The sequence below is a fragment of the Natator depressus genome, chromosome 8, assembly GCF_965152275.1.
Source record: "Natator depressus isolate rNatDep1 chromosome 8, rNatDep2.hap1, whole genome shotgun sequence".
Lineage (NCBI taxonomy): Eukaryota > Metazoa > Chordata > Testudines > Cheloniidae > Natator > Natator depressus.
Window position 1 is genome coordinate 82,079,103 of NC_134241.1, and position 24,382 is coordinate 82,103,484.

The 24,382-nt window shown below is 43.6% G+C and overlaps 2 protein-coding genes across 14 annotated transcripts in view; both read right to left on the reverse strand.

The window, feature by feature from the left end:
* Positions 1 to 14,423, reverse strand: part of NEXN (nexilin F-actin binding protein) — a 47,263-nt gene extending 32,840 nt beyond the window's left edge. For 7 of the 9 annotated variants that reach the window (XM_074961468.1, XM_074961469.1, XM_074961462.1 and 4 more), the window contains exon 1: positions 14,290 to 14,423. In XM_074961468.1, coding sequence (XP_074817569.1) covers positions 14,290 to 14,410 — 121 coding nt within the window. In that variant the 5' untranslated portion in view covers positions 14,411 to 14,423. Of the gene's footprint in view, positions 1 to 13,486; positions 13,642 to 14,289 lie in introns of those variants that run through there. The other 2 variants (XM_074961465.1, XM_074961470.1) reach the window with 2 other exon arrangements.
* Positions 14,424 to 21,353: 6,930 nt separating this feature from the next.
* Positions 21,354 to 24,382, reverse strand: part of MIGA1 (mitoguardin 1) — a 57,465-nt gene continuing 54,436 nt past the window's right edge. For all 5 annotated transcript variants that reach the window (XM_074961495.1, XM_074961496.1, XM_074961497.1 and 2 more), the window contains 2 exons: positions 23,751 to 23,867; positions 21,354 to 22,427 (listed from right to left, as the gene is read on the reverse strand). In XM_074961495.1, coding sequence (XP_074817596.1) covers positions 22,209 to 22,427; positions 23,751 to 23,867 — 336 coding nt within the window. In that variant the 3' untranslated portion in view covers positions 21,354 to 22,208. The remainder of the gene's footprint in view (positions 22,428 to 23,750; positions 23,868 to 24,382) is intronic.

The window sequence follows — 24,382 nt, forward strand, 5'->3', positions numbered from 1 at the left end:
CCCATTAAACTACCTTTATTCCACAGAGCACACTTTACATCTGTTTGGTAATGAAGAAAAGTACTTATCAATCTGGGCTGGATAAGTCAATGACCTAGATATAAAAGACTATATCCTATCACCACACTAACAAATTGTAACATTTTTATATAGTGTGCACATAACTGAGACCTGTAATTGCTGACCACAGCAACTGTACTTGTCAACATGAGAAAAAACACACAAAGAGACAGATTTGTTCCATTGTGGCTCTTCAGTGAGAGGGGCTTTTTTTTTCTTTGCAACAGACTATATATGAAGCTTTGGTGTTGAAATGCAAACTGACATCTGTGCACTCTTTACTAGTATGAAAAGCCACACTAGTTAACGTAAGCAGAGATAAAAACCTCAGGAGCAAGCAAAACAATCTAATGCTAAAGATAGCGTAAGTGCAAAGCTAGTAAAAGGCATGACCAAAAATGGTGGTATTCCCTAATCTAGAGGTCAAACCAAGTAGTTTATTCTACCACATGTAATCACAATTAGCTCATTCCTAAAGGTTAAAAGTCAATAAGCCTTGCTCAGTTTTATTCAAACCCGCATCAAGCATCTCAACTGGTGTTTTACCATTAAGTGCTCCTATCTATAATTGTGTTGTCACATTCCGTAAAACTACTCTGTGCGTGTGCCAACTGTGCTTTGTTCATGCTTGGTTACTTCTGAGGACTACCTTCCATACGTATTCATTTTCTGTATCAGTGGCCTCATCTACAGAGTTCTCAAATAATACCACCTTTCCAGCAAAAACTTAAAGATATCTCTAGGAATGTGTTAGCACAGTTTTAAAACTTTGTATGTTCGACCAAATAAACTGTTGAGGCTATAACCAGAAGGAAGGAATTCAGAAGAAAAAACTTTATTTCCTGAAGCAGCATTAGGTCTTATGGCTAGCACCTGTGAAAATCAAGTTTATTTGATTAAATCCACATAATACTCAACATTGCATGGTACAGTCTGATTTTTTCATTACACGTTAGCTGTTTTCTTAGACCATGTGAAATGCATCTTCTCTTGTTTTTCAATGTAATGACTTATAAAATAAGGCCTCAGTCCTGCAATGAATTCCATGTGAGCACAGGGGTCTGCCTATGCTTAGCTCATTGCTGGATTGGCGCCGACGTCTCTCTTCATGAAACTGCTATAATTTGTTATATAGCTTTTTTAAAATGCTTATTCTATATTTTAGCTTTTTAACTTAAAATAGGTTAAAATAATGAATGGAAATAGTTTTATAAATATAAATATTTCTCTGCACTATTTGTAAGCAACAAAACACTGCAATACTATTAAAAGGAAGCAGAATGACAACCTGACTAATCTATTTCACTGCCTGAAATGACTGAAAAGCAAGAAAAAACGGTTACTTACTTTCTCGTAACTGTTGTTCTTCGAGATGTGTTGTTCACGTCCATTCCACATTAGGTGTGCAGGTGTTGCGTGCACGAGCGTCGGAAACTTTTTCCCTTAGCGGCTCCCATCGGGCCAGCAGGCCCCCCAAGTGGCGCCACTGTGCCCCGCATATATACCCCCGCCGGCCCAACCCCCTCCAGTTCCTTCTTGCCAGCAACTCCGACAGAGGGGTATGAGGCTGGGTGTGGAATGGACGTGAACAACGCATCTCGAAGAACAACAGTTACGAGAAAGCAAGTAACTGTTTTTTCTTCAAGTGCTTGTTCATGTCCATTCCACATTAGGTGAATTACAAGCTTACCTCTGGAGGAGGGTAGGAGTCACGGAACAACTGCTCAGAGGACAGCTCTGCCAGCTGCTGTGTCCTCTCTGGCCTGCTTGTTGACCACATAGTGGGTTGTGAAGGTGTGCACCGAGGACCAGGTGGCTGCTCTGCAGATCTCCTGGATCGGGACCTGTGCCAGGAATGCCGTGGAGGTCGCCTGCGCCCTGGTCAAGTGGGCCATGACCGCCGGGGCCAGAACACCTGCGAGCTCATAGCACACCCGGATGCAGCTTGTAATCCAAGATGAAATCCGCTGCGCCAACATTGGGAGGCCCTTTAACCTCTCGGCCACAGCCACAAACAGCTGCATGGATTTGTGAAAGGGCTTTGTGCGCTCCAAACAGAACGCCAGCACTCGACGCCCATCCAAGGTGTGCAAGCTGCAGTGACTCAGGTCCATATGGGGTTTCGGGAAAAACACCAGCAGACAAATGTCCTGGCCGAGATGGAATTGGGACACCACCTTAGGGAGGAACTTGGGGTGCAGCCGGAGCTGCACCTTGTCCTTGTGAAATACTGTGTATGGTGGCTCAGAGGTGAGGACCCTCAGTTCGGACACCCTTCTGGCTGAGGTAATGGCAACCAGAAATGCCACCTTCCAGGAAAGGTGGAGGAGAGAACAGGTAGCGAGGGGCTCGAAAGTGGGTCCCATGAGTTTAGAAAGGACCAGGTTAAGGTCCATGGAGGGACTGGGGGGTGGGAGTATGGGAACACCCTCTCCAACCCTTTATGGAACCGCCCCACCATTGGGTGGGAAAACATTGAGCCCCCCAAGAACCCCGGATGGAAGGCGGAAATGGCCTCCAGATGCACTCTGAGTGAGGACGAGGCTAGCCCTTGCTGTTTGAGGTGCAGGAGGTACTCCAGAATGGCCTGCACCGGGGCCTAGCCCGGCCGCACCTGTCGGGGTTCACACCAACATGAGAACCTTTTCCACTTGGCCATATAGGCCGCCCTGGTAGAGGGCTTTCTACTGCCAAGCAGAATCTGCTGCACAGGAAAGGAGCACTGGCTCTCCAGGGCATTTAGCCACAGAGCCTCCACGCCATCAGGTGCAGTGACTGCAGGTTGGGGTGGAGAAGCCGCCCGCTGTCCTGTGTAATGAGGTCCCGGTGTAGGGGCAGGACTACTGGGGCGTCCACCGACAGCTCTAGGAGAGATGTGTACCAGTATTGGCGGGCCCAGGCTGGGGCGATGAGAATCAGCGCCACCCTGTCCCTGCGCACCTTGAGCAGGACCTTGAGCACCCAGGGGAGCTGGGGGAAGGCATACATCAAGCCCCCTCTCCACGGGATTGCAAACACGTCCGCAAGTGAGCCCGGGCTGCGGCCCTGGAATGAGCAGAACCGCGGGCACTGGGCGTTGGCCCTCGTGGCAAACAGATCTACCCGGGGAAGCCTCCACCTGCAGAAGAGCGAAAGCACGACGTCCACCATGAGTGCCCACTCGTGCATGCGGTACGACCTGCTGAGGGAGTCTGCCAGCTCGTTCCACACCCCCGGGAGATAGGACACCTCGAGGTGAATCGCATGGGTTATGCAAAGGTCCCAGAATAGGAGAGCCCCGTGACAGAGTGGCGAGGAACAAGCCCCACCCTGCTTGTTTATATAAAACATGGCAGTAGCGTTGTCTGTCAGAACTGTCACGCTGTGACCACTCAGAGTGGCGTGAAAGGTCTGGCAGGCGAGATGAACCGCCCTGAGCTCCTTCACGTTGATATGGAGCGACCACTCTGCCTCGGACCACAAACCCTGCATCATGAGGTCCCCCACGTGAGCCCCCAATCTGTGGTCTGACGCGTCCGTCACCAGCGTCAGGTCCAGAAGTGGGGCGGCAAAGGGGGATGCCTTCGCAAACCACAGGCTGGGACTGCCACCACAGCAGGGAGTCCAGCACCATCTGGTGTTGGTGCGGAGACCAGGACCACTGCACTGCGTAACTTGCCCTGGATGGGGCCCCTTGGCGCTCCTGATAGGCCCAGGAGGTCAAGAAGGGCCAATGGCCTGGCGGCCCCCATTGAGGTTGCCAGCTTCCCTGAGGGTCCCTGCTGTCCTGGCCCCTGTGTGGGTAGCTACGGCGGCCGGAGCTGGCACCAGACTGCAGCGACGCCGATTGTGAAGGCCATGGTGGTGCCAATGATCTGCGCCGGCAGGAGAATGAGCGGCTCCTGGCTGAGCGGGACCGGTGCTGGCGTTCCCTGGACCGGGACCGTCTGCGGGAGACCTCTGGTGGGGGCTGTCTCAACTCCTCCCGGTGCCAGTCTCTGGGCGGTGCCGGAGAGTGGTGTGCCCTTCCTGGCGCTTCTTCGCGTCGACCTGCTGCCAGTGCCACTTCTGGGCCGCTGGCAAGTGCGAATCTGCGGAGTCGAAGCTCGACCGGGACCAACTCCGGGACTGGTGCCAGGACGGTGTCTTCGAGCGGCACATCATTGCTGTCTTACCCTTTGATGGCGCCCGAGGCATGAGTGCCGGAGGGCTCTCCCCATACGGGAGGGGGCTCGCCGCCGACAGCTTGATGAGATCCTTTGCGGCCTCAAAGGTGCCAGGTGTAGAGGGCTGATCCATTATGCCCTCAAGCCCATCGTCCGCACTGAGCTCACTTAGGTTTGGGCTCGGTGGAGCTTGTGCCGCCCGGACCGCCTGTGTCAGCGCCGGTACCGCGGTCTTCCTGCTCTTGTCGGCGCTCGGTGCCTTGGGAGGCGCCAGCCTCCTGTGTGGGGAACGACCACGCCTTCCTTTAGGCTGCGCCGGGGGCCGCACCGGGGAGGACGATCGGTGCCGGGGCCTAGCCTGGAGCTCCCGGGCTGACAGTTTACGGTGCTTCGCCAGCGCCACGTCTCCCGACGGCTCCAGGGCACTATACACCGAAGAAGCCTGAGCCGGTGTCAGGTGCTCCGAGCCCGGTGGCTGCAGTGCGGCCTCCATCAACAGTTGCTTTAGGTGAAAGTCTCTTTCTTTCCTTGTCCTTGGCTTGAACACCTTGCAAACCCTACACCTTTCAGTTTGATGTCCGTCCCTCAGGCAATGTAGACACGAGTTGCGGGAGTCACTAACTGGCATAGGTTTGCGGCACGTGGCACAAGCCTTGAAGCTATGGGCCTGAGGCATGCCCTGCGCGGCCCAGGGCCGGTGCTGGAGGCCTCCAAGCACCTAATCACTTAAGTGTTCACAATCTATATGTAAACGAACTGATAACAGCTACTCTAAAGGCTAAGGGACTGCTCTTCTATGAAAGAGAGAGAGAGAGGTTGTTCCAACGCCACCACGGATGGCAAGAAGGAACTGGAGGGGGTCGGACCGGCAGGGGTATATATGCAGGGGGCAGTGGCGCCACTCGGGCGGCCTGATGGGAGCCGCTAAGGGAAAAAGTTTCCAACGCTCGTGCAGGCGGCGTGCGCACACCTAATGTGGAATGGACATGAACAAGCACTCGAAGAAGAAGCAGATCAATTCCTACAATAATCTAGACTTAAATGTTTAATTTTTTTTTTTAATAATGAAGAAGGTGTTAGGAACACAGGCACTTGAATCTTTAATATGGAATTCTGATATGCTAACGGATGGTCTTTAGACCACAGTAGTTACAACAGCAAGAAATAACAGTGTGTGAGAGTAATTAGTCACCTGATTCTGCTGTGGTTTATAAAAAAACAAAAACTTTCCACCAACTTCAGTTCATTAGGAGTTTTGGGTACATATCCTCTGACAGGATCAGGACTTCTAACAAACCCAAATGTAACCAATCTCAAAACAAGTATTTTTTATCAGCCTTCCAAAAAGAAAGTGGATACATTAATAATACCAAATACCCTACTCATGAACTGATAAAAAGCAGGTGCGTGAGTTTGTTAGAGTTATTTGAACTGTTGAATAAAAACACAAAAAGTACTCAAATCAGCTGTAGTTTCCGTTTGGCCTGGCTGTAAGTTGGTGATAGCATGTTTAATTCTGTTGTGTCTAGAAATGCTCTAGATGCTTCTTGCAAGCATTTTTGTGGTATCTGGATTCCTGCAAACATTAGCAGGTGTCAGTTTACCCTTTGAGCATTTCTTTTAGGGTATATCTCATGCTGTTTTCTTAGAGTCCGAAAAGTGGCAACCCTGTTGTGATAAGATTGGCCTGTTCTGTTTGGTTAAAGCCATTTTTTCCAGGTGGATCTTGATAGCCAACCCTTGTTTCTGATTTTGGCAGCCTCAGAACCAGCAGATTCATGTCTTATGTTTAAAAGATAAATAAATACAGCTAAATCAGTTTTACCGCATGCGTTTAACAGAAACTTAAAACAATCATTTTTAACATTCACAAATTGGCACACCTATTCAACTTTTGTTCTCCTTTGCCCTACAAAATCTTTGGAAATCAGATGGACCTTTCAGTGTACCCTGAAAGCCACCAAATCTAGGCTCTGGAAGAAGACGGTTCCAAAGATGACCTTGTACAGGGCACTACTTCTCTGTCAGCTGACATACTCCCCACCACCTTAATACATGGGACTGGTTATATACTCTATATGTGACTTCCCCTTCAATTGTAGCTAGCACAGAATGCAATTGCTTACTATGTAGATTTCAGCATAGGTAGTACATTACGTTTATGTACCACCATCAGCACCATTTAAGGACTCTGAATTTTTAAAAATGCTTTTAAATTTGGGCATTGCATATGTTCAAGACTATTTTGTGGGGAAGCTACAATTAGCTGAATACCTCAACTTCACATTGACAAAGGCATGGCTGACTACAGTGAGGTCCACATTCAGAAAGTCTGCAATCTTCTTACTAAGAAAACATGTTGGCAAAACACTCTTGGCAACTACTGCTACTTGACTGTCCAAATGCAGATTCAACAAGACTCCACATTGTGAGTCTGAAAAATGTCAGGCATATTTCTGTAAGTGGGAACACTGATATGAGTACCATTTCAGGTTGCCACCTTTCTAACTCCTGGTAACCGAACCCTGAGGCCCCATCCCCTATCCCGCCTCTGCTCCACCTCTTTGCCTGAGGCCCCACCCCCTTTCCTCGCTGGATTGTCTCAAGGACCCGGTCTATGAAGGCAGTGTAAAGTGCCCTTGAAGTAGTAAGTGCCTTGAAGTAGTGGTAGCAGTAGTAAACTATGCACCTGACAATCCTAAATGGCACCCAGACACAGAAGCCAAAAACCAGACTGTCCGGGTGAAAAACGGATGGGTTGCAACTCTAGTGACATTTCTTCTAGTTGCTTCCCCATCCTATAAGTATCACTTTACTCTTAATCTAAATTTCACACATAGCTAGATGGCTCTAATCCAATTACTGCAATTATTTTTTGACGCTGGGTAAGTCATTATACTCCACCATCTATGTCAGAAGAAATGGAGATATAGAGCAGTACATTTGTTGCACGCTAACTACATTTCAGCCCATGGTTGCACTCCTAATAACATCCTATATACCTTGAACAGAAACAGTGACGGAACTGAATACTGTTTGATGCCTGAGAGAGCATTTGTCTGATACTACCCTCTAAGATCTTTCAGAAAGAAAGGCACAGAGCTACTTCCTCACCACTTCCAAGTGGGGCAGATCAAAGCGCACTACGGAACTTTTCATGCACAGCACCAGACTCCATGCAGACACTCCATGTGCGACAGTCTAATCAGAGGTAGATTTACACCCCAACTTGCTGCATGATGTTTATATAATCAAACCCTTTATATGTCTTTGCTTGGACCTACACATAAGTAATCTACCCCTCATGAGCAAAAATATTAGATGAAGGATCCTGCAGAATGGCCTTATCACTAGGAAAGAATCAACCAGGATGGTCTCTGGAATATGCTGCTTCTAAATAAGAGGGCATTTTGCTATTAGTGCCTTCACTAATTCCCTTGGTTTGGGGGAACTATTACTGCTTCTACAAGTCTCACGGTTATATACCCCAGTTTTGGAAGAAAGCGTGTCCCAGTGAAAGCAAGTGCTTGTAACAGAAGCGAGGCTTACTCTCTGGGGAGGCAGAGGCCAACTGTATATAGGCCTTGGGTATTTTTACCCCATCAATGGGTGCTGTGTCTTCATCGTATACTTGGTCGTGCATAACAATCATATCTCAGCTTTTCAGGGAAAGTTTGCTTCCTTGATATCACAATACTTTTCCAACTTTTCTGTACATATTTTTGGTTACTGGAGCCCTCCCATACGGTTTCCCTTCTGTAGTACTCCCATAGTTGGAATGACAAACCTGAATATGATGGAGAAATAAATTTGTTACCTGATTATTTTGCTTCTTGGACTAGTCAGTCTTGTCATCTCATTGCCTCTCTAACTGATATACATCTAAAGTAAAATTTCAGTTCAGCTGGGTGAAGGTGTATCTCAGGAAATATTAGTCTAATGTTTTAATACTGTTAATCAAAGTTCTTAGACTATGTTTAGTCTGTATAAACTGTCTAGCTGTTTTTCCCAGGGGTTTTCCCAGGAGGGGAAGCCAAACCTCCATCCTGTGATTGACAGGTCTGATCTGGCCCCTGAGCTGCAGAGCAGAGGAAAACCTATTATTAGAATGGCTTGTCTGCATATAATGGAGAAGATTGTTACTCAATAGGCTAAAATGAAATCTTAACTATGGTGCTTGATGAATATCACAAAAACGGTAACAGATGTAAAACTAGGAAACAGGTTAGGCAATGTTATTGGTTCAGCTGCTATGCGAAAATATCTGAATCTGCGCAGGATTGTTTAAAAAACACAATTTACTTATCTTACTGGTTCTAAGATGGGGGGCAGGGGACAGGAAATGATCAACTATATGATATGTCTTTACCTGGTATAATTGTGTCACCTCTCTCTCTCTCACACACACACAAAACTCACTGCTATTCAGACAAAATTAAAATAAATACAGAAAGATGTTACAAGACAGCAAAAATTTTATTCTTCCTTATCACCTCTTAAGCCGAAAAGTCTGTTTAAACTTAATGTATCCCCACTTATGTAAGAGTTACACCACCCTTTAACTGAACAAAAGCTGTTGCATAGCCTTCATGAAATAAAGTTATTCTAGATTTTGTTTTAAAATATGTTGTCTATCATTAGCGGAAGACCTAAGGCACATAACAACTGTTCTTATTTCCTATTTTGAAGCAATTTACTTATATTAGTTTGAAACTGTGAAAACTTAGGTTTAGCAATAGACTAATGAACATTCTCATATAGATGATACAGATGGAGAAGACCTACTTGGGGAGATAGTCCACCGCTACTCTATCCCTAAATAAATTGCTACTTTTTGCAGATACAGGAATAGAAAGCTAGGTTGAAAAAAATATATCTAATTCCTCAATAACTCCTCTTTCTGACAGGCTCACTTACTGTCTTGCTGGCAACTGTATAAACAAGTATTTTCATTAGTCTTAGGTTTACCATCTGTCTCCTTTTAATGACCTACCCACAGAGAAGATTGTTTTATAAGTAGGAAACGATCTTTTGAGACTTGGAAATTTATTACTTATGGTCAAGGCTCTTAAGGACAGGAAAGCACAGTTGTACTTGTTAACATATTTAATAAAAACTGAGTTTAATAAAGGTGGGAAGAGGATACAGGAAAGGAGCATTCCCCCTGCTTATTGTTCATCATGTGAGCCCTGCTTAAACCCTGACTATAACTTTCTAAAACCAATCTTTTAAAATATAGCCGGATAAGGCCTAGTTTGAAATGAGATACCTCAACTGGTGTAATCTTCTATTGCTCCATTGACTTAAATGGAGCTGACACTTTATATCAGTTTAGGATCTTCCCCCTAGAATCTTATTCTGCATTAATTCACTACAAAACCAACTCATATTTTTGCATATTTTACATAAGAGAAACTATTTCCCCCCAAAATTACATGAAATTGATGTGTGTGTCTAGAATATCAACCAGCAACTAAACCGAGGCTCCCACTGAACAGAGATGATATTCATTCTCCTTTTCCCAAACTTTAAAAATCCAGTTTTATAAAGTGAAGTTGCTCAGTTTACAGCTCAAAGTTAGATGCATGACTCTATGTTACAGCTAAAGTATCATAGCGGAATAACCTTAGCAGACATTATTATGGTAAAACAGATTATTGTAAATGCTTTGCTTATAGTGTAATAAGCACCATTACCATAGCATCTCAGAGCTATGTCCAAACTGAAGATAACCTTTTCTGTATGATAGAGAGTGGCCTTCTTGTTCCCACCAGGTTTGAGAGAGTAGGGAACAATCTTCAGGGCTATGTTCCAGGAAAAATGTCTGGGGGAGGGGGAGGATCTGCTCTGTTACTGGGAGAAGGCCTACTTTGGGTAACTTTACACTGGGCCTAAGGCCTGGGCTACACTGGAAGGGGCGGGGGGTTCGAACTAAGATATGCAACTTCAGCTTTGCTATTTGTGGAGTACAGGCATCAATTCGGGGATCGATTTATCGTGTCTCGTCTAGACTTACCCTATATAGCAAGACTTTGACTCATCCTAATTTCTGGTGGTAGAGAGAGAGAAAGCAATGTGCTCAGCCCTAAACTACAAGATCCCACATTATTACAGATGCTGCAGCAGAATAGAGAAGCAGATATGATGGAGACAGTTTGACGAAGGCTAATAGAATGTTTTAAAGATAAACACTAGGACCATGAAATGCAGAATTATATAAGGCAAGGATCCAGGGTAGAGCGTGGAGTACTGTTGTGATTTGCTTTCAGTAGTTTGCCCTTCCTGGAAAGTAGGAAACTGCTTGTTGAACTAGATACAGTTTCCATCTAGACCCCAAGGTCATTGTCCAGATAGAATACACCGCAGTAATCCAGGGTGGAAGTGATAAATGGATAGATCTCTGTAGTTATGCCTGCATTTGAAAGGAGAGGATGAAGTCTCCTGGCTCAGTGAAGATAAAAGGCATTTCTGGCTGCTGCTTCTGTTGGATAGTCCAGGAGTAGAGCTGATGCCAACAGGACTGAGAGACTGCATAACACCTTGAGATCACAGCTCCTACTACTTCCTTGAAATGCTTTCTTCTGCTTCTCACCATCACTTCAGTCTTCCTAGACTGAGTCTGACCCATCTTTTTTTCCCCCATCTAGGTTCCAATTTACTTCAGACACTGGAACAGCTAGGAAATGGCATTCTCTCCTGTTCAGCAGGAGATCCTTAGAGATGAATTTAAGCACAGTAGGCTATACCGGCTTCTTCCATTGAGGAAAATATTCCCTCACAGGAAGTGTTCAAAGAACAGCTATCTTAAACTTTATGGGCCCAATACATATTTCCATCTACTTGTATATTTCTAGGATATAAATGATAATTACTCATTGTCAAATCTTCAAAATACTTCTACCTTTTATCAACTGTATTTCTTATAAATATATATTTCTTCAATTAGCAACAGATCTCCCTTATCATTAAAAGAAATGTCAGAACAAATTACATCTGCAAAATACATTCTCAAACATAAAATTCAATTACAACTAAAATATGACATTTTGATAATGATCGTTTGAGAAAGCAATGTAAAATGTACTCATAAAATACGTTTTCAGATTACTTTTAATAAAGTCAAGCAGACAAAACTATAATTACATTTATTTTATCTGAAAATATATCTAACATCAGAGATTGCACCATTTGGAAGCAACTTATAGAGACATTTTGGATGAAAACAGAACGGAAGGGAAGGAGGAATTTATTTTGTCATCCACATTGAACTCAAACTACTGAGAGACAGACATAAGAAATGGCTTGCACACTCACATCTCTACTAAAGAGAGAGAAAGTGTTTTTAAACAACTCAATCAAAATAACAATGTTAGCAAAAAGGTTAGCTGCTCAAATTACTGACTCCATTCATATTTCTTTCCTGGGCTTCTTTTGTAAAGACAAACATCATAAACTGAACATTTTGAAATACTATTGAATTAATACTAATACAGCTCATTACAGCATTTGATATCTGTAATAATTTCACATTAAAATTTGCTATAAATGCCCCACCACTTCACACTGGTCTAGATCACAATTTTATTAAACTGGCATATTGTATTTAACAAAACACATTAAAATGCCAGAGATTTGTCAGTTTTTGCTACAGGCCAATAAGTTACACTATCTGCTGTCCTGAACTGGGCCACAGTTTAAGGAGTAAAGACCATTTTGGTCTGTCTGTCTCATTCATCACTGTCTCCAGGTAGGCCCTCTTGATTCTTCACTGGCCAACTATTTCCCCACATCCATTATTTATTGATATTTTTAAAAAAATTAGTTAAGTAAAATAGATAGTAATTGTTTCTGTGTATAAAGCATAGAGAAGGGGACATGTGGCTAAAACAGTGCTTTATTGGAGCATGTTAGCAAAGCATTTTTTTGCTATGATTAAAGTAATGTCATCCAAAGGTGACTTTTATTAAATTTAGTGACAGTGAAGCAAGCAGCAGTGACCACAATTATAAAAATAAGCAAATGAGTGCAGTGCTGGTTTGCTGAGTTAGATTTAGGGATATAGGCTGATGACAGCCCTTCCACCCCCTCACCCAGGGACTCTGTCACCACTAACCAACCCTGGCACTATTTTTAGCTCAGCATCTTATTTCCAGTGGACATCTCCTTAGTCTCTGATCAGTTCTACCCCTGCAAGTGGTTGCAGTGTTAAGAGGTTTCCTTTTCACTATAGCCTGACATCTGGGGCACCCAAACCACAGGTTAACCCAAGTCATTCACCAGGAATGGGTTAAATTCCTGAAAGGGCAGGGTCCCCACGCACTGCTGTGGGTGAGGAAACATGGGCCGGTGGATAAGACTTGCTTCACTTCTCCCCCTCAGACCAGGCACAGCTCATTTGTAATGAGCTGTAGCTCACGAAAATTTATGCTCAAATAAATTGGTCAGTCTCTAAGGTGCCACAAGTACTCCTTTTCTTTTTGCGAATACAGACTAACAGGGCTGCTACTCTGAAACCTCTCATCTGTAGGGTAACACAGTCCAGTCACACTGACTGCTCAGGCCTGTACTGTGCTAGCTGGCGTCCCCCAACGCTGAGCTAGTGTGTCTGACACAGTCCTCCTGCTGTCTCGCCCTGTGTGCGCGCTGCTGGGCGGCTGAAACGGCTTCAAAGCCTGAGAGGGGCAAGTTGGGGGGCTGCCCCCGCGAATTGACACAAATCACCGGGTGTCCCTCTGAATCGCAACGAAACAGGCGCCTCATTTGCTCACTTCCCTGCCACTACGGGAGCCTGCGGCTGCAAGGACCTAGTCTCCCGCTCCCGGGCGGTGCAATACTTGGGTCGCATTTCAGGTGTTGCGTTTAGGGTGCGGGCGCTGGGGGTGGCCTGCGATACGCAGGAGTCAGGCTGGACGACGGGGTGCCGCCTTCTGGCCTTAACATCGATGACGCTCTGCCAGGGATTGGGAACGGCGACGCCAGGGGGGCGACAGGGGGAGCCCCGGGAGAGGGGAAAGAGGAGCCCAGCGCAGCCAGGCTTCTGGGAACAGCCCAGCGGAGGCGGGCAGGGGACTGGGAGAAGCGGGGCCGGGCTCCGCGGCGGAGAGGAGAAGGGGGAGCCGCAGGACGGGGCAGAGGAGCAGGGCACAGGGCGGAGAGGGGTCGGGCTCGGCACGGTCCGGGCAGGGAGCAAGGATTGCGGTGCCCTGGCTGCGCGGAGCGGGAGCCGCGCCGGCCCCACTGAAGTTTTCCGGAGTAGTTTTATGCCCCGCGGAGCGTCTTACCTGGGGGTCCTGCCCGCGGCTCCGGCTCACGCTAATCCCGGTGGCTCGCGGGTGGGCGAGCGAGCTGGCTGGCTGGGGAACTGCGGCGGCGGCGCGGCTGTGGCTGCTGCTGAGCGCCCCTTGGCTGCCGCCGGCTCTGCAAGTTTCCATAAAAGTCCTGGTGCGCAGCCCTCGCCCGCATTCCAGGCGCGCCCCGGCCCGGCTGCAGCTGTCCCGACGCAGGCAGGCAGGGCCCGCCGCGGCCCCCTCCCCGCCGGCACAGGCCGACTCAGCGCGCCTGGGGCAGAGCCAAGCCCCCGGCCGCGGCGGCTGGGTTATTTTGAGCTGGAAGCACCACAGGCTATAAATAACCTGGGGCTCTCGGGAGCAAAGCGTTCCCGGGGCCGGGCCCCGCGCAGGCGGCCTCCCGCCGGGGTTTCTTGACAGGAGGGGAAGGGGCCCCAAGGAAGCCTGGCAGGTGAGACAGGCAGGGGACCAGGGCAGCGAAACAGACCTTGCCGTGGCCGAGTGGCACCTGCCATGCTGGGCAGAGGTGAGACTGTGGCAGGTACATACCTGGTGCGCCTGGGGTATTTGTAAGGCGCCTATCACCTAGTTTCAGAGTGGTAGCCGTGTTTGTCTGTATCAGCAAAAACAACTTGTGGCACCTTAGAGACTAACACATTTATTTGGGCATAAGCTTTCGTGGGATAGAACCCATTTAATCAGATGCAGGGAGTAGAAGATACAGGAGCAGGTATAAATACATGAAAAGATGGGAGTTGCCTTACCACGTGTCTTCTAAGCAGTCAGAAAATACTTACGCCTGGCAAGCCTTTCAAGGGGCCTCTTCCCACACAAAGTTCTGCACCACAGCACGCGGAGATAAGGCACTGGCTCATGCTTTGTGAGGAACTGTGCTCTGGGCCTCAGGCCCTGGGGCATTTTATAGCATCAAGCCCAGGAAAGCAGCCAGCTAATACTAGTATGTGACAAAGTTCACGGTGGTGGAGTGGGGAAGAGTCTAGACAGTACCAGGACGATGGAACTAAGTTAGCTACCTCATGAAGAGTGTATAAATTATTCTGAAACAGCCATTTAGGGAACAGATGGTGCCTGTCTTCCTTCCCCTGGAAACTAAGAACTTTTCTGTGCTTGATGCACAAATATAACTTTAAAACTTGAATTTTAAATATACTCTCCTCCCCTCCCACTTTAAACCCACCTATAGAGTTCTTCCTTCCTTAGATTATAAGGTCTCTTAGGCAAGGAGGACTGTCTCCTAGTTATTTGTTGTACTGTGCTTAGCAGAGTGGCATAGACTTGGTTGCATACGCCTTAGAATAATACATGATATTGCAGCTGGCAGTTTGAACATCAGACTGGAAACAAGGCATAGTTTTTTAACACTGAAAGTAATTAACAGTTGGTACAATTTAGCTAGGGTTGTGGTAGATTCTCCATCACTGACAATTTTAAATGATGATCAGATGTTTTTCTGGAAGATCTGGTCTAGGAATTATTATGGGGAAGTTCTATGGCTTGTGCTATATAAGAGGTCAGACTAAATGATCACAGTGGTCCCTTCAGGCCTTGTATTCTATGGAGATTTAAAAAAAAAAAAAAAAGAGAGCAAGGACACAAGAATTCCTCATCCTTTCCTCACTCCAGTGGATGAACCAGTATCTCTGAAATAAATCTTTCGGTTAAAACCAAGATGGGATGATTTAATTTAGACTTCTTTTTAGATAGCAATGAGGAATTTGAAAGACAGGGTTAAAATAAAATGTCTTGTGACTTTGTGGCTACAAGACTGAGATGGGAAAGTACCATCTATTTAGGTTGTTAAAATAATGCTTTTTGCCCTATAAAGCTATTTATAATGTACCCATTACTATGGAAACCAAAAACCTTAAAAATACTAGTACAAGTGAATGATAGATATTATCTTTGCTCCTCCTTTCTAATAACAAATATGACGACTTAGCACAGGAGGGGTGTCAAACTAATTTAGAGGAGATCACTGGATTCCATATCAAGTTATGGTTGAGGATATAAATTCATAACTTCATACACTACTCAATCTAGACACTGCTGCAGGGGAGGTTTGTCTAAGGGAAAAATATAGTTTATGTAGTAACTACACTTTTATTTATAACTTATTCATGTGCTGTCATTATTCAGTGAGAAAACCCACTCTCCTTTAGGCCTCCTGTTTCTGTTCTCTTTCTTTGCATGCATTCTCTGTTCTGTCCTTTGGCTTTCTTTCCCTGCAGCAACTTGCAATTCTCATCCCTTGAAGGCTTCACTTCCATCCCCTTTCCCATTAGCTGTTAGAGTTGACACACCAATAAAATTAAAAGAGGACAGGAACATTCACACCTCATAGTCACTGTTTCAGACTCTGACAGACATTGTGATATTGGCTTACACTCTGGAGTAGTGCACTCTCACCTTATAGGAGCCATCTCATTTTTGATTGAAGTGGCCTTGTCTCTAATGCTCCCCTACTGGGCTCTTCCTTTGACCTGCAGTGGCCTATCCCAGCCTGCTTCATCCCCCAAATCCCCTCTGGATGTTCAGTGGTTTGGTTCTCCAGCCATGTCACATAAAAGTCTAAACCTCTTCCAGGCTACCACAAAGAAGTCCAAATAAAAATCAAAAGAAGCCTTCAAACTAATATCCTTCTACCCCTTTGAAGCTTCATTGTAGTTCCCTTATTGACTTTACCTCAGGGCTTCCACTGCAGGAACCTAACCTGCTCCTATAACGTTCTTCCTCCATTGTTTCCTAGCTATTAAACCCTATCCCAGGGCTTCTCTCTGCTAGAGAGACCTGTCTCCTCTGCAGGTACTCACCAACTGAGCTTCCTCTTGCCTCCTGGCCTAAGGAGGCAGAGCTATTAATTACCCCCCAGATGCAAAGCATGACTAATTGGGGTTCTTTCTCTTGCCTTTCAACTGGTGGGGATTAAGCCCCATCAGACACTCCAAGGTCTATGAGCAGGGTCTGTATGGGTCTGTCATGCCACTTACACTCATGACATGGTCTAGATCCTACCTCCAGGCTATACGTTTGACACTCTAGGTCTATATCTTTTCTTCACCTATGTTTTGGTTGATAGAAGAAAGGAGTAATAACTTTTAAACTACAGGACTAAACGACACCAATTTTCTGTTAGACTTTTGCTAGATCATCATCATCTTACCATGCCAAAAATCATGCTTGGGGATTGTTTAGTGTGTAGAATTAAACAAAAAAGGGACATACTATCAGTTTAAATTAATGCACCTAAATGAAACATGTTCTAATAGTTTCTGCCACCCTACTTTTTCTTTTAAATATTTAATTAAAAAGAGTTTGAGAAGAAAACCCCAATACCTACAAGTTTCATTGGTGCCAAAGGTGGCTGCAAATAAAATATTGGTATATTAAAGTACACACGCACGTTATAGGAAAACCTAATTAAAATTTAGTCATGTAAGGAAGTACTGGAGTAGATATGCATCAAGCTGGTCCAACTACATATAATGAATGAGCATTAGAGCAAATATATAGTAATTTTTTGCTTTATATATGGAAATCCATTGTACAGCTCAAAATGAGAATTATTTTTCTTCTATAGTATTTTCATTGAATTGTTATATTCGATATACACATTTCATTTAGGCAGTAGACAGTTCACCAGTATGCTTACCCTTAGCCAACTTCAGTTGATACATATTTAGTTTGGTAAAAAACAGACTACATAAGTGAAGTACAATAATCATTAACATATAAAAAGTGAGATTACAACTAAATCACAGCTAATATAAATATCTTAATCCTTAAAAAGAAAAGGAGTACTTGTGGCACCTTAGAGACTAACCAATTTATTTGAGCATAAGCTTTCGTGAGCTATAGCTCACTTCATCGGATGCATTCAGTGGAAAATACAGTGAGGAGATTTATATATACACAGAACATGAAAAAAATGGGTGTTATCATACACACTGTAAGGAGAGTGATCACTTAAGATGAGCTATTACCAGCAGGAGCAGGGGGGGGGGGGAGGGGAGGAGGAGGGAGAAACCCTTTTGTAGTGATAATCAAGGTGGGCCATTTCCAGCAGTTAACAAGAACGTCTGAGGAACAGTGAGGGTGGGGTTGGGGGAAATAAACACGGGGAAATAGTTTTACTTTGTGTAATGACCCATCCACTCCCAGTCCCTATTCAAGCCTAAGTTAATTGTATCCAGTTTGCAAATTAATTCCAATTCAGCAGTCTCTCGTTGGAGTCTATTTTTGAAGACTTTTTGTTGTAAAGTCGCAATATTACAACAAAAAGTCTTCAAAAATAGACTCCAACGAGAGACTGCTGAATTGGAATTAATTTGCAAACTGGATACAACTAACTTAGGCTTGAATAGGGACTGGGAGTGGATGGGTCATTACACAAAGTAAAACTATTTCCCCGTGTTTATTTCCCCCCGCTCTCCTGCTGGTAATAGCTCATCTTAAGTGATCACTCTCTTTACAGTGTGTATGATAACACCCATTTTTTCATGTTGTGTGTATATAAATCTCCTCACTGTATTTCCCACTGAATGCATCCGATGAAGTGAGCTGTAGCTCACGAAAGCTTATGCTCAAATAAATTGGTTAGTCTCTAAGGTGCCACAAGTACTCCTTTTCTTTTTGCGAATACAGACTAACAGGGCTGCTACTCTGAAACCTATCTTAATCCTTGTATCATTTAATGTTTCTGACTGACCTTAGCAGTACCGTATGGCTTTTGCATGTAACTTGCTCCAACTAGCATCAAAATTTGCATTCAAAAGTAGCATGTTTGAACAAATAAATTCAGTTCTGATATTTCATTATGAAACAAACACTACATATAAACTACATACATGTAGTGCAGTAGGAAACGTACCATAAATGCTGAAGTGTAACTTTGGCATTCCTGCTTCCCAGGATAGCAGGCATAGGTAGAAAGCACTTCAGATATATGTAGCTGGTTAGTAACAGATCTTCTTTATGTACTTTCTTCTAGGCAACCATGCAAAGGAATTAATTTCTGTGACAGAAGCAGCCAGCTGTAGGATGAACTAGAAAAAAAAATTACAGTCCAGAATAACTGCATCCATGAACACTGACTCCTCCTCTCCAAATCTGTATCCATTTTCATCAGCACAGTTTATTGGAAGTTCACATGATAAGTACTACTTGCTACATACTATCTGAAGCACACAGTGGTGATCATCTCGCTGAAAAGCAAGATAGTGACTACATCAGAACAGGAAACACGTGAACCTGATTTAGAGCCTAATCCTAATTCTGTGCGATGCTGACTACCACCAGCTTCTACAGGTTTAAAAGGATTAAAAATTAATATATTGAATTATCATCTATGTTCTACACCAGTGGTTCTCAAACTGTAGGTCAGGACCCCAAAGTGAGTCACGACCCCTTTTTAATGGGGTTGCCAGGGCTGGCGTTAAGACTTGCTGGGGCCCAGGGCCGAAGCGCTGCCACCCAGGGCCAAAGCAGAAGTCTGAGGGCTTCAGCTCTGGATGGTGGGGGTCAGGTTACAGGCCCCCTGCATGGGGCTGAAGCCCTTGGGCTTTGACCCCCTCCTCCCCCGCCCAGGGGGTGGGGCTTGGGTTTTGGCTTTGCCCCCCTGGATTTGTTCCCCCCTCCCGGGGTTGTGTAGTAATTTTTGTTGTCAGAAGGGGGTCATGGTGCAATGAAGCTTGAGAACCCCTGTTGTACACCACTTTAGACTTAAAAATAATTGAGAGACAAGGTGGGTGCAGTAATATCTTCTATTGGACAAACTTCTGCTGGTTAAAGAGACAAGCTCTTGAGCACCACGGAGCTCCTCTTCAGCTCTCTGATGCTCGAAAGCTTGTCTCATCTCACCAATCGTGTCTCTCTCATATCCTGGGGCCCACATGGCTACAACACTGCACATTAACAATAACTGTTTCATTAATTTTTCTCTATTTAGCATTTTTTAAATACAAACTGCAGTTCTCATTTTGGATATAAAATAGACTATTCAGTTTCCAGTCAATTCTACATTTATATTATGCACAAGCACAATGGGTTGCACCTACCAATAGGGGCACATTTGTTAGTAGGGTGGGAGAAACTGGGCCCACTAGAATGTAAAAGAAGACATTTCTATTGAACTTTGGTTTTGTAAAAACTAAATTTCCACATCCTCATGAGCAGTGTTAGGTGGCAGTGTTCTAGACATCTTATGTAGAATGGAGGGAGGAGAATGGACAGGGCTTCCTTTGACATCATCTCAGCTGGTGAGGTTGCTGGATAGAGCATGCTGTTTCCTTAGTACTTCCATTCCCAGTTTGATTCTTAATTAAATATATCTCATTATTCAGTATACTCCAGTTTTATAATCACAATAAATTGTTAAAATGTGAATTTCTGGAACTGTGCCCCAAGGGAAATGAGTATCTTTCTTTTGAACTGAACAGGAAAGGTGAAAAAGATTCCACACTCTATCTGAAAATACTCTTTGGAGAAAATACATATAGTGAGATGAGATGCCAGGTCATGCATCTTGAAACAGACAGATCAGCACCAGTTTTTGGTATCTGTATTACACATACACATCAATTATTATTCTGATTTTAACAATATTTCAGTTGACATTTCACATAGATTCACAAGTAACACCACCACCTTTCTTGTATTCAGAATGTTTATCTTTATCCATGATTTTACATTTTTTGGGGATTGGTTTCTGCAAAAGAAGCAGAAATATATTTAATGAAATACAATTCCAATTTGTTTACATATTCGAAACTAGAAACTTTTAGCTACAAAGCTGCAGAGTTATTTGTAATTATCCCATATTAAGTTTATTATATATGGAGGGACATTTCTCCCAGTGTTGTGGCTGCTTTATGTCACACTTCTGGTGCAAAAGCAGTTCAAAAGCAGCATGAAAGCCAGTGAGGCCAGCCATGGAAAGATCACTTCAGTTTGACATACAGGATCCTGCACCATCTTTACTCCTGACCGCTAGTGTAGGGAACGTGGCCAGGGAAAAGGGACTTGGCTACAAGCTCTCTGCACCCTGGTGATCCCCAGCTACTGTACTGGACCACATGGCAGTTGACAGCCAGCACAAGTTATAGCAATCTGAAAGCTGCTCTAATTTATGCTATGAGACCAAGAGAGCACAAAGCACATTTTGTCCACATCTAAGGATCTGGGCCAGAAAGTGCAGAGTAAAGACAATAGCTACTAAACCACTTACAATCTAGCATATGGTGACAATAGTGCTTATAGTCTGCATTAGCAACTACTGTCAAGAAGTCATAAATGCTGGTGCCAGCACATTAAGATGCTACAGGTTATTCCATATTTTTATATATATAAAAATAAAATGTTTTAATCTGTTTTAAAAACTGGATTGTGGAAGGGCACATTAACACAAAAAAAAAATCTTACTCATCTCTTACTTTTGTTTTTGGCCTATAATGCAACATTAAACTTAAGACTTTCAGCCTTGGAGCCTTAAGTATCAGAATCTGGAACTGTAACTGTAATCTAAAATGTTATTTTAAAAGCTAAACATTTATTCTATTATGTGTATCACTCAGATGCTGAAATACTCTATTCTCATAAAGTACCATAAAAAGGGTCTTTGTGGCTTCTCTAAAAGGGAGACCCATGAAAAAGTTTTTCCTCAAACTTTTTATTCTGAAATTCAAGACAAGACTACACAAAAGATTCCCTGAACTGAGCACCAGTTGTGTGTACTGAAAGACACACTTACCAAAACTCATATATAAGTCCTCTCCCAAACCGAAGGCTGGCTTTTTGAAAGAAATGACTGAGACTGATTTAATTGAGAAACAACATGTCTTTAGGTTTTATTATACATCCTTACTTTAAAATATAGTTAAAATGCTACATTTGAACCAAGAATGATACTAGTTTATTCATAATCACAGCATAGTTCTAAAAACTTAGAAAGATGAGTTTTAAACCAATTAATTAACCTGAAAAAACTGTCATTACTTTTAGAATATACCAAACAGTGATCTCACACTCGTGATTTCAAACATCAACCTCAGTGATGATGTATTTACATATTTTAAGCCAACACCAATTACCATTGAGTTTTTCATGTTAGTTTCACCTGCCCAAATTGTGACTGCATTTACTACATTACTCCATTATGTTTCAATACAAAATGACTGCTTACCTACACAAACACAAGTATAGGGTGTAGTTAAATATTTTGTCAAGTTTTGTTTGTTTATTTTGTTTTTTTTGGCAGGTGTATCACATAGGTTGAAAGATGTGTATACCTTGGCTGAAACACTTTCTAGACATAAAGCACATTGCAGAGTTTGTACTGAACATTTCATATAATAAGGCTTAAAGACAAACTCATCTAATAACTCCATATACCACATACTACATAATATCTGTGGCAAGTGTACAGTATTTCATAAATACATTTTACCCAAATATTGCAGAAAAAACTTTGGGGTACATTATATATAAATACAGAGACAGCTGAGCTGTGATTTTTAAATTTAGGTATATATACTGTAATATGCTCACCAGTTCTTTTCCTAATTTTTTTTTTTAAATCTCCCTGAGTCCATTCCATATTTAGCAACACAGTTATATTTTCAGATGTTTGCTCAAAAACAGTAATGACAGCACTGGAGGAGGGGGAAAAGGCAAGGTGCACTCAATTTAGGTTTTTTTAAGCTTATTGTACTTTCTCTTCCAAAAGCCCATTGGCCGTGATGTGTCCATGACCACTTATGCAACCACTGACATGCCTTAGTGAATCAGCTCCAAGGTAGGCCATTAAAAGTTCAGTGCGACGCATTAGCAATTGCATAAGATCTTCAGCTAAACTCTCCATAGTTGAATATCGCACCTTTTCAAAGTCAAAAATGTCTTTGAGGAAGTAAAGAACTTGATCCTAGTGGATAAAAAAAGAAAAACCTGTATTTACTTATAGCAATGTATAGAGTTTTGTTAAATATTAATTAGACAATGTTATATATTTTTCCTCATTTATACATAATCTCTCCAAAGCATATATAAAATATGCACACAAATTTATTGGGAAATTTCTTACTGTGTTTAACTCCCAACATTCAGTTACTAACTCTCTTGACTGTTTTAAAAAAAACCATTACAAACAGACACTATCAGGTAGGTTTAGGCTCCAAAACCAACCTAAGATTAATAGAAATGTTCAGGATTAATATTTTTCTTAAGAAGTTTCGCTGAGCTGCAGTGTCGGAAATAAACAAGAAAGCTTACAACAGCACTTCGACAGTGCACAGAAGAACAAGAAAGGGAACGGACCATAAATAAGTAAAACTGACCAATCTAGGTTCACTGTTCACACAAAATGAAATAAAAAATTAGATCAACTCCATAAATAGTGAATTTCAAATTATAGCCCTAATGTTGCAAGCAAACACTTATGTATACTAGTAGTCTCATGACTTCAGTTGGATTCTCATGTACAAAGTGTTACACAGACTAAGTGTTTTCAAGACGGGGGTCCTATGTTCTGACAATTCTTAGTGTGTTGTTAACTTACAGCAGGGGTGGGGAACCTCCAGCCTGCTGCTTAATTTAATCTGGCTTGTGGCAAGTCTCTGCACCGTGGGCCAGAAGCCCTGAGCCTCGGTGCCCCCCCACCTCATGGGGTTGTGTGTGGCCCGCGACTGAGCCTGCACCCCCACCCTAACCTCCTGCCCCAGGTCGGAACCCCCTCATGCACCCCAAACTCCTCATCCCCAGCCCCATCCCAGAGCCTGCACCCCCAGCCAGAACCCTCACCCCCTCCCGCACCCCAACCTCCTGCCCCGAGCCTCCTCCTGCACCCTGAACCTGTCATTTCTGGCCCCACCCCAGAGCCTAGGGGAAGCCCCGAGCCACTGCACACCCCTCCCTCGCCCCATGGGGCTGCGTGCGGCCCGCGACTGATTTTTTTCTGTGGGTCAATGGCCCCTGATAGAAAAAAGGTTCCCCACCCCTGACTTACAGTATAATTAGCAACATAGGTAGGGACTGTTTTTCTAGTAGGGGGCAAATTAATCCCTGTTATTTGTGGCAACTGGGATACATTAATCTCTGGTATAACAAAATAATCAGGATGAATATTGACTAGCAAAGATTTTTTATATACATTATTTTTATCTTAATGGTGTCCCTTTAAGTAAGATCCTCCCATCTGATTGGTGCTTTTTTATGTTAGATAAATGATCATTACAAAAAGGATGCATACCTTAAAGAAGCAGCATAGATCATAAAGAGAGTTTCTAGGTCCCAAAAAGCCCCATGCCAAAACAGGACTCACATGCTCACAAATGGAATAGAAGTGTGCAAAAAAACCGTCAGGTACCTGGTGATGTAAGTAGTAGAGAAAGGAGTTATTTTTCTCAGTATAAATCCCTATTATATCAAATTAAGGCATTATGTAAGTCTCTGGTAACTAGCCAAACTACTCATTTAAATTACATTGTATATCAAGTAAGTGGCAGGATTGCTAAAAGTTTTCATCTTCAGCAGTATTTTAGAATATAAACATTTTGGAGGAATCTCGATATAATATTGATATTCATACATTAATAATTTAAGGCTAGAAAAGACCATCAAATCTAGTCCAGTGGTTCTCAATTTATTTACCACTGTGCGCCAGATATGCAGCTCTCAGTGTGTTATGGGGGCCGCATCCACACAATATATATACACTACCTGTATGGCCCTGAGGATGTCACATGCGCTGTAGCTGTGTGCTCATTGTGTGGCAAACGGCCTGTGGGTTGAGAACCACTGATATAGTATAATACTCTTATATAACACAAGTCATAGAATTTCATCCAGTTACACCTGGATTGTTTGATTAAAGCATCTTTC